General features: G+C 33.3%; 1 protein-coding gene and 1 long non-coding RNA gene across 2 annotated transcripts; one reads left to right on the top strand and one right to left on the bottom strand.

Annotated features, from left to right (window-relative positions):
* The first annotated feature begins 262 nt into the window (after nt 1–262).
* LOC106376558 (protein PLASTID TRANSCRIPTIONALLY ACTIVE 10) lies at nt 263–3,512 on the top strand. The gene is made up of 12 exons (XM_013816654.2): nt 263–1,109; nt 1,193–1,252; nt 1,333–1,362; nt 1,454–1,527; nt 1,624–1,705; nt 1,801–1,874; nt 1,971–2,037; nt 2,119–2,211; nt 2,277–2,453; nt 2,534–2,584; nt 2,665–2,816; nt 2,923–3,512. The coding sequence occupies exons 1-12, from the start codon at nt 375–377 to the stop codon at nt 3,353–3,355; spliced, it is 2,028 nt and encodes a 675-aa protein (XP_013672108.1). The 5' UTR covers nt 263–374; the 3' UTR covers nt 3,356–3,512.
* A 622-nt stretch (nt 3,513–4,134) lies between these two features.
* Nucleotides 4,135–9,063, bottom strand: LOC111202318. Its single transcript, XR_002655281.2, has 2 exons — nt 4,724–9,063; nt 4,135–4,586 (listed from the first exon to the last, which is right to left on the bottom strand). It is a non-coding gene; the product is annotated as an uncharacterized LOC111202318 (long non-coding RNA).
* Between the last annotated feature and the right edge of the window lie 1,086 nt (nt 9,064–10,149).

Below are 10,149 nucleotides of genomic sequence, written 5' to 3'. Positions count from 1 at the left end.
ATTAATTTTGCATTTGATCCAAGTTGAGGTATACCTTTGTGTTTAAAACCAAGTTTTGGGTTATATTTGGAAATTTCCTCTTGATAGTTTGAAGGTTTGAAGTTTTGATGCGGATAGCAATGGATAATAAAACGGATTTTGGATCTAGGACAATAATTCGTCCATCTCCTACGTGGGGTCTTTAGTGATAATGAAAAAACTCTTCTGGTAAAAACAAAATGTTTTAATAAATATGGGGCTCATCCATAAGTGAAAAATACCTCTCTTCTTCACTGCAAATGAATTATAAACCCCTTCCTTATCCACACACACACAGAGACTTGTTCACTCTCTTAAACCCCTGAAGAAGAAGAAGAAGAAGAAGAAGAAGAATCATGCAGATTTGCCAAGCAGCGGTAACCTTCACCTTCACGAACCCAACAAACCCTAATTTCTGCAAACCCAAACCTCTCTTCCCAAGCTTCCAACCCCCTCGCCGCGTCGCCTTGCCGCCATGCCGTGGCTTCAGCTCCGACGAGTTCCCCGTCGACGAAACCTTCCTCGAGAAATTCGGACCCAAGGACAAAGACACAGAGGACGAAGCTCGACGACGCAACTGGATCGAGCGGGGCTGGGCTCCCTGGGAGGAGATTCTCACCCCCGAAGCCGATTTCGCGAGAAAGTCTCTGAACGAAGGCGAGGAGGTTCCGCTTCAGTCGCCGGAAGCAATCGAGGCGTTCAAGATGCTGAGACCTTCCTACCGGAAGAAGAAGATCAAGGAGATGGGTATAACGGAGGATGAATGGTACGCGAAGCAGTTCGAGATTAGAGGTGATAAACCGCCGCCTCTCGACACCTCTTGGGCTGGTCCGTTGGTGGTTAGGCAGATTCCGCCGCGTGATTGGCCGCCCAGAGGTTGGGAGGTTGATAGGAAGGAGCTCGAGTTCATAAGGGAAGCTCATAAGTTGATGGCTGAGAGGGTTTGGTTAGAGGATTTGGATAAGGATTTGAAGGTGGGAGAGGATGCTACTGTTGATAAGATGTGTTTGGAGAGGTTTAAGGTTTTCTTGAAGCAATACAATGAGTGGGTCGCCGCTAATAAAGACAGGCTTGAGGAAGAATCGTACAAGGTTTGGTTTTTTAAATGAGACTGTGTTGGATTAATGTCTGAGAGATGGATTATGTAATTAAGATGATGTTTTTATCTGTGCAGTATGATCAAGATTTTTATCCAGGTAGAAGGATAAGAGGGAAGGATTACAAAGAGGAGATGGTAAAAGTCTTACTCTTTGTTTGATTATTTGCTAGCTAGAGGCATGTGTTTGAAGTTGATTGCTCTATCTTTGTTTGCAGTATGAGCTTCCCTTTTACTATCCAGGGATGGTAAGAATCTTACTCCTAGGCCTTTTGTTAACTGTTGGTCATCACTCATCAGATGATTGGTTATATGAGCGGTATCGTAACGTCCATGCAGATTTGTGAAGGCACAGTCACCACTTTGCATCTGTACCAGGGAGCATTTGTTGACATTGGAGGTGTTCATGAAGGGTATATCTACTTGCTGTTATTTACTTATAACTTTCTTTGATTGTCGTCTCTTGTCAATGAAAGATGTTTCATATGCTCATTCTACTTGGTTTGCAGGTGGGTTCCTATCAAAGGTAATGACTGGTTTTGGATCAGGCATTTCATAAGAGTTGGGATGCATGTTATCGTTGAGATCACGGTACTCTTTAGACAGACCTCTCTTTTGCACGATCATAAAAGCTAATATGGCAATCTTCCATGCTCATGTTTTTCTTCTTCTTTCTATTTTTCCAGGCAAAAAGAGATCCATACCGGTTTCGGTTTCCCTTAGAGTTGCGCTTCGTCCATCCTAATATAGATCACATGATGTATGCAACTCACACATTTTTATTTTCCCTTTTTATTTAGTTTTCTTGTCAAACGGCTTTGGTTCATGTAATTTGTTTTTCCCAATCTTGCTTCAGCTTTAATAAGTTTGACTTTCCACCAATATTCCATCGCGATGGGGACACTAATCCAGATGAGATACGGGTTAGTGGAACCCTTTCTTCAAATGTCATTCATCTCTCTTTAAGCTTCTCCCTTTATCTCTATATACATTATCATGTGCAGCGAGATTGTGGAAGACCTCCTGAGCCTAGAAAAGATCCAGGATCAAAGCCAGAAGAGGAAGGGCTACTCTCTGATCACCCATATGTTGACAAGGTATACGTGTTGGTTATGAGTTGGCTTTATGAAAATCACCAATGTTGATATCTCTTCTTTTGCAGTTGTGGCAGTTACATGTAGCTGAGCAAATGATTTTGGATGATTACGAAGCTAACCCTGAAAAGTACAAAGGCAAAAAACTGTCAGAGCTATCTGATGACCAAGGCTTTGATGAACAAAAGGAGATCGAACATGGTGAAGCTTATTATAAGAAAACCAAATTGCCAAAAGTGATTCTGGTAAAAAATTTCTACTGGTGTGTTGGTGAAACCGTACTGTCTCAGTTATGTGATTATATGTTTTCTTGTTTTGTTCACAGAAAACCAGTGTCAAGGAACTTGACTTAGAGGCTGCCTTGATAGAGCGCAAGGTTGGTTTCCCCTTAACTACTTAACATTTATGAATCTTTTATACTGACAATGGTTAAATCTCTCCTATTGTCTTGTGCAGTACCATAATAAACTAATGATGGAGGCTAAAGCAAGAGGAGAAGGATACAAAATCGACAAGCTAAGAAGAAACATTGAGATGGACGAGTATGATGCCTTACACTGGCGCAGATCTTTGGAGGAAAGAGAAGCATTGCTCAGAGATATCAGCTCGTAAGTAACAAAAAATATCATGACAGAATCAAAAGCTGATAAAGTGAGAGATTTATGTTCATGTTGTTGAAAGGGTGTTGATGTTTTTAAAATTATGTGTTTGCAGTCGTCAAGCACTTAGTTTACCACTGGAGGAACCAGGGAGGTATAAGCCAGGAAGCTTCTTTGGGAAAGACCAATACGATCCGACAAGCGCATTGTACCAATATGACTACTGGGGAGAGCCAAAGAACTCAGAGATTAGCAAGCAAGAGAGAATGAAGGATGCACACAACAAATCCATCGTTGGGAAAGGCAATGTGTGGTATGATATGTCTTACGATGATGCCATTAAGCAGACAATTGAAAGAAGAAAAGATGGGTCTAACGTGGTGAGTCGAAAAGAAGAAGAAACAGAGTCTAAGGAGGAAGACGAAGAAGACGATGATGATGAGTATGAATTCGACGATTTTGATTATAGCATTTTGAGTGATGAGAGTAGTATCGGTTACTCGGAACAACAACCTCTTGTTAACGGTACTCAGGTTTTCACAGATTGATCTTTAGACGAAATGTAAAAAATAACATGTCTTCTTATTTCTTTGGAGTTTGGATGGTTAATTGAAGAAAACACTTGCTTAGTTTACATAATGACTTTTGTAAGAAACGATTATCGATTCTTTGATCATTTTATCAAGTAAATTATAACTTGCTCAATGTTAGTTAGCATCTTCTCAATCTTGTTAATATAAAAAGAAAATTTTCGGTGTAACAAACCATGTTCGTAGTTGCTATTTCTTTCGTCACAAAAATAATCACTATCACCGAATTCTTGGGGTGTCAATTCGGGGCTGGCCCACCCCGGCCCAAACCCGCTAAGCCGTTAAATATTTGAGTCCGGTCCGGCCCGGAAATATTTTGGGCCTAGAATTCAAAGTCCGCACTAGTCCTTATAGGGCTATAAGGTTTTTTGGGCTTTTCGAAAAATAATTTGTGATTGTTATTTCTATCGTTTTAATACATGTGAATTTTCATAAAAAAATAGTTCCTTTTTTTTTTTTGTTTTAAAATATAAAATAAGTTTAAACTTTTCTTCCTTATCAAAGATGTTTTACTTTTTTTGTATGCTTTAAAAATATATTATAAACAAACCAAATTTAATAAGATTCAGATATTCAAATATAAATTAAAACTAAATATATAAGAGAACAAAATTTATGATAAACATGGTCAAACGTTTCATATTTTACATTTTGAAATAAAAAAAACATGTTGTACATAAAAGAAGAAGATATATTTGCAAAATTTAAAATGTGATACTTATAATGATCAAACAATAAAGTGCCTTAATAACTTTTATAGTTGCTTTATTAGAGTTTGGATAAAAATATTAAAATAATATGTCAATACTAATAATGGTTTTGATTGTAGAAACGATAATATTTAAGCTAAAGTATAAAATTCCGGGTTTTCGGACAGACCCTAGCCCAAAGGGACTTAGGCCAAAAATACCTAAAAACCAAATGGGTTTAGCCTTTAAGACCCAATTTTTTGGAGCTTATAAAACTAAGCACAAGCCCGGTAATTCTTAGGGCTGGGCGGGTTCGAACTGCGGATTTTGGTCCTAATTGACATGTCTACCAAATTCACCATCCCCTCTATTAGAGATGGCCAGCAGGTTAGCCTGTGTCGTCCCGTTTGGTACCGCATTCCCCTTAGGGCATTATCAATCCACCCCACGTGAACATGGGCTTTTGTGGACCGGCTCACGAGACACGATATAACTTCATTCTTTGCAAAAACAAGTCACAACATTAGTAGTTTTTCTTAACATGTAACTACATTCAAACTAACATATGCTTGACTTGTCCTAAATAGAACTGCAGTAAAAATAAATATATATGTAAGTTGAGTTTGGAACCATATACCTCTTTTAAGGTTTTTGAGTTCCATGATCTTCTCTATCGGGTTGAGCAATGATTTCCTGTAAAAGTAATCAAAGTAATGCAAGCGACTATCAAAAAGATAAATCTTCAAAACATAAAGTATACCTCAAACACAACAATCACCACAAACAATAGTCAAAACGAGTAATGCAAGTGACTAGAAAAATTCAAGTATACGTATTGCAATCCGAGAACTAAGATTAATCTGCAGAACATAAAAGTCAACCAAGCATCAAGATTTCTATAGCAATACAAAGCAATCATAATCAAAAGAAAGCCAAGCTCTTTTTAGATACTCATTGTCATACAAACTACACTCATCTGGTATAAACATATAAGATCTATATACAAGACTTCAAGTCCAAGATGGCTTGATCCTGGAGATCGGCATCAGAAGATCCAAACGACTACAGTAGATATACACACTTAGATATACAACAAAGAAGATCCAAATTAAGAAGAAAAAAATTATCTTGGGGATCGACATCTGAAGTGGAATCTTCATCGGAGGTTGTTGGTGAAGAAACAGTCGACAAAGTTCATCTGAGTTGTCGGTGAAGCTCTTCTTCTGCAGATCAAATACCAAGGGATGACCGGAAGAAGAATCAGATCGAAGATGCATGAGAGACCGGAAACTTCGTCCAACATCAAACCGCCATCACCGGAGCTCCATAGGTTGGTGAAGATCGAAGCCGAGTCACCATCATTGCTCTCTCTCTCTCTCATTTTTTCAGGTAAAAATTGTGAAAGAATCTTTAGATGAAGCGGGTCTTTACTATCCCTGGAATCCACGTGAGGCCCATCCCGCCGAAAGCCCAATACCGGGGGACACTTACTCGTGAGGCCCGCTTACTTTTCGGGCCTAGAAACCCCCGTCCAAACCTGCCCCACAACAGTCCTTCCTGGGCCAGGCTTGCAATCCAGGTTCGAGATTACCATCTCTACTCTCTATATTGAAATTCATTATCAATGTTATTTAGTTGACTGATATATACCGCACAACGAATTTGAAACTTTTTCTCTATTGATATATGTGAAAGAAAAATAGGATGGAAGTGATGGTAAAATCGGCATAGATGACATTAAGATCAACAAATAAAAATGATATGATTTGAAAAACAGTTCTAAGGAGAAAAGAAATGGAACATGAGAATGGTGAGAAAAGTCAAGAAAAATTAAGAGTGTGAAATTAGATTTCATTTTTGCATACTAGTAAAAGTGCTCTAACAAATAAAAGTAGCTTCCGGCAGAAGGTGGAGAATTCGGCGATTTGCGGTGGTAAAGGTTAGGGGATAGCCTCTTCCATGTTCTTGAACATCTCGTGGAAAAGGACTTCAGTCGAACTCTTGGTGTCAATAATAAACTTGATAACTGGAATCTGCCAATGTCGAGTTGAATAATGAGAGCATCATCATGCGGTTTATCGAGCTTAAGGGTCTCTGTTCATAGAAAACAATCTTTGTGTTTGAGAGGGATTGTTGTTGATAGTCATGTTTCCCTCTCAACCAATTTTTGGCGAGTTTCGGCCGGGATGATAGCGTTACAACATCCTGGTGTCACTTGGATGAAAACGATCCATTTGATCAGGCGACTGAGGTCCAATATTTTGGATCGTCGTGTAGCTCTGACATTCGATTGGTCGATGTCATTTCGTTTTAAAAACTTATCGTACTGGCTTTTGGAAGTCTCGTAGGATGGGTCTATTTTCGTGCTTTCAAACCATTAATTGGGTTTTTACAATGGTGTTTTTTGTTTATCTTTCCTATAGGTGGCCCTAAAATGTGGATCATAAAATCCACACTAGGAATTTGGTAGTGTTTGTATTTGATAACTAGGGAAGGAAGAACTTGTGGATAACAATATTCTTAGAACAACAATGATGTACTTAGATTCAATTGACACCCATTTCTATGCCGGTTCCGGAAGAGCGAAAAATAAAGGGGATGTTTTGTTAATAGGAAGAAGAAAGTGTTTATAGTCATGGTGATATCAAACAGTTTACAAGATTAATGAATATGAATCAAACTAAATCTAGTTACATAACAATATACAAAACGAGATCAAAGTGTTTAGGAATGAGAGCTCGGGGTGAAAAATAAAATTTTACCAATTTCAGCAGTTTTCATATAGCAGATTTCTCCAACAGACCTCTCCAGAAGTCTTTTGAAGAAGTCTGTTAACGAAGTCTGAAGATCGATACTGTCATCAAATCTGAAAAATCTGCATATAAAAAAACGTTAAAATAGTTTTAAAACATAGAAAAATTTCAAAAATATTTTTTATGTTTAAAAAATAAATAAATCAATCACATTAGGTTGACACATTAGGTTGAATCTATAAATTTTTCGAATCTAACATGTAAACACACATAAAAATACATATCCAAATTTTATAGATCTACCTTTAAAAGAGTAGAAGATGAAAACTATGAATAAAAATTTACAAAAAAAAAGAGTAAAGTTGTGAGAAATACATGAGACAAAAAGATGAAAAATTGATAGAAAATTTGGTGTCTTCAAGTTTAAAGAGATTAGAAAGAGGTTGGAGAGTTTTATAGTGAGATACATTTTGCTGCATCAACTTTGAGAGGAAAAGAGAGAATGTTATTCAGAAGATGAAAATTCTAATTCAGAAGACAGAAATAAGAAGACGAAAATTCTAATTAGGTTTCTCAGAAGACTTTTTGGGAAGTCTTCCAACATAAAATGCACTAAAATATTTCTAAACTTAAAAATAAAATAACTAATTAGATAGCAACAAATAATTCACTAAACATAAGATCAACTTATAAGGTGTTTAATATGTACAAAACTAAACCCATATATGTTAAATTTCAAAAAACAAATTTAATATTCTAAAATATAACCCTAAAGTTACAAACAATACTACAAAATGTGTTTCATTACCCTAAACCAAGGACAATCATGAGTTACCACCTAAATTCACTTATCTATGTTGAAAACAGTTCAATTTTAATAAATCAAAATTTACATCATTTAGAATTATTTATAATTACATGATTTAAATTGATTTTCCATCAAAATATTTTTTTATAAATTATTATTAAGATTAAATATATGAGAATATTTCTAGACTTCACTAACATGGGAGGACTTCTCATATAAGACTTCAATATCTGAGAAGACTTCGTAAGGTTATAATCGAAAAAATGATTACAACTTTTTTGTTTGGTCGTAAGGTGATTGTTTTAGTTTTACTACCCTTTTAGGTTATTTTGCATTTGATTGAGTTTAGAGTATACTTTTGCACTTAAATTAAGTAACTGTCATTTTTATCAAATCTCCCATAACTAAAAGAATAAGATTACAGATGGTTTTGACAAAATAATTTTCATTGTGTCAAATATTATAAAGTCTATTCTATTAAAATGGAGTCATTATTTTTATCTACCAGTTAATTAATTACTTAATATGACATATTTAGTTATTTACATTAACCAATAAAATATATAATATTTTCTAAAAAAAACTCTTAATAATCAATCAATATATTATTAATAAATCAATTTTAACTATAAATCTGAGTTTTATTTTTATTTATAACTATATCTATTGAGAAAATATCTAAAAAATCCTATTAAAAGTTTTAAATATATATTTTAAATATTACATCAATTAATTTCGATATTAATAATATATTATAATTATAAATTACTGTTAATTAAATTTTATTATAAATTTACTTGCTATTTTTTATCAATATTAAAATTATAATCTATATTAAAAGCACGTTTTGTCATTAATTTAACAGACTCATATAGACTCTACAAACTAAACTGGTGGTTCCGCATCTATATGGACGACAAACAACAATTGTTTCATGGCGATGCGTGCAAGACTGTCCGCCCTTGAATTCAGAGTCAGTGGTATATGAATGAGACAACTGTGGAAACTCCCTTTCAAGATCTTTATGTCTTCCAAGTAACTTGCAAAAATGGTCATTCTTCTAGTTCCGAAATTATCTTTACCAATTGAGAACAATCTGTAGCAAATGTGACATTAAACTGTCTCAAGTTCCTCGTACATTACATTGGGAATTGGCCATATAAAAGCTTCTATTTATGTGTGTAACGGTGATTGACTAGTTCTAGTATTCATTGCTCCCATTAAACCATCAAATGCTTCCAATGTACTATACCACCCTTGTCAGGAGTAGCTTTCATGCGATTAAACACTACATGAATTAAATCTGAGAAAATTATATGAAATAAGTTAATTAAACTATTTTTTTAAAAAAATATTTTCATTTAAATAATTCATTCACCATAAAAGTGTAAACTATGTAATAATTTAATTCAAATAATAAAATTATTTAAAATTTTATATCTACAAGTATATATTATCTTTTATTTATTTTGAAACTCACAATAATATATTATCTAAAAATGATTATGAACAAAATATAATAGTATATAACTAACCTATAGTTCATGTATAATTTTACTAAATGTGATATTAGAAAGCTTTGAAATTTTAGTAATTCATTTATTTTAATTATAACAAAATATATTGATAAAAATATAAAAGATCTTACCAAATATTTTTTTTTATAAAATCATGAATTGATTTAGCAACAAAAAAATTCAAAATTTATATAATCTTCCAAATGCAAAAATAATAATCATATTTCTTTTGCCAAATATACAATTTTGAAAATAAATATTCCTAATTCAAAATGAAAATATTTCTTTGCGGAGTTATTGATTTGGTTTGTAGAGTCTTTGATGAATCTGTTTATGTTGATGTAAAAAAAATTATTTTATTCCAAATTTTTCAAAATATAAAATCGTAGATTCTAAAGTATGATTTTTTGAAATGCAATACCAAAAAAAAAACAAGTTATGTTGTTAAAATGAAAATTAATATAATAATTTAAATCTTAATTTAACAACAAAATCCAGAAAAATTACTACTATAACATCCAAAAATATCCTATATCGATAAAATTTATTAAAATAATATGATAAATTCTACTATATATGAAATTTACGAAAATAATAGGGATATATTATTTAAACATAATAATGTATTTACTTATAAAACCCTTAAAATGGTAGATGTAAAATTATAATTTTAAAAATATGGTATGGAAATATAAATTATCTTAAACAAGTATCATTTCTATAGTATATCTAAATAAAATTTTAAAATGTATTGCATACAAACTGTAGAAATTTAAAAATATTTTTCGAAAGAGATTCTCTATTTGATTATTTTAGATTTTTAATTTATTGCACCGAACTTAAAACTATATTAGTATGTAAAACAATTAATAACAAAGTAAAATGTATAAAACAAATCACTATATATATATATTAATAATGTCGAATAAAAAACTTAAACAATATATACCACTATATATTTAAAAAAATTATGACAATATCAAAG

This window comes from Brassica napus, chromosome C1 (assembly GCF_020379485.1).
Source record: "Brassica napus cultivar Da-Ae chromosome C1, Da-Ae, whole genome shotgun sequence".
NCBI lineage: Eukaryota > Viridiplantae > Streptophyta > Magnoliopsida > Brassicales > Brassicaceae > Brassica > Brassica napus.
Note: the sequence above shows the minus strand (reverse complement) of the source record. Positions and strands in the feature narration are given on the sequence as shown.

Coding starts and splice junctions, on each gene's coding strand:
- LOC106376558 (XM_013816654.2), top strand. CDS start 375: ATGCAGATTTGCCAAGCAGCGGTAACCTTCACCTTCACGAACCCAACA. Junction 1,363..1,453: donor CCTTTTACTATCCAGGGATG/GTAAGAATCTTA, acceptor ACGTCCATGCAG/ATTTGTGAAGGCACAGTCAC. Junction 1,528..1,623: donor ATTGGAGGTGTTCATGAAGG/GTATATCTACTT, acceptor CTTGGTTTGCAG/GTGGGTTCCTATCAAAGGTA.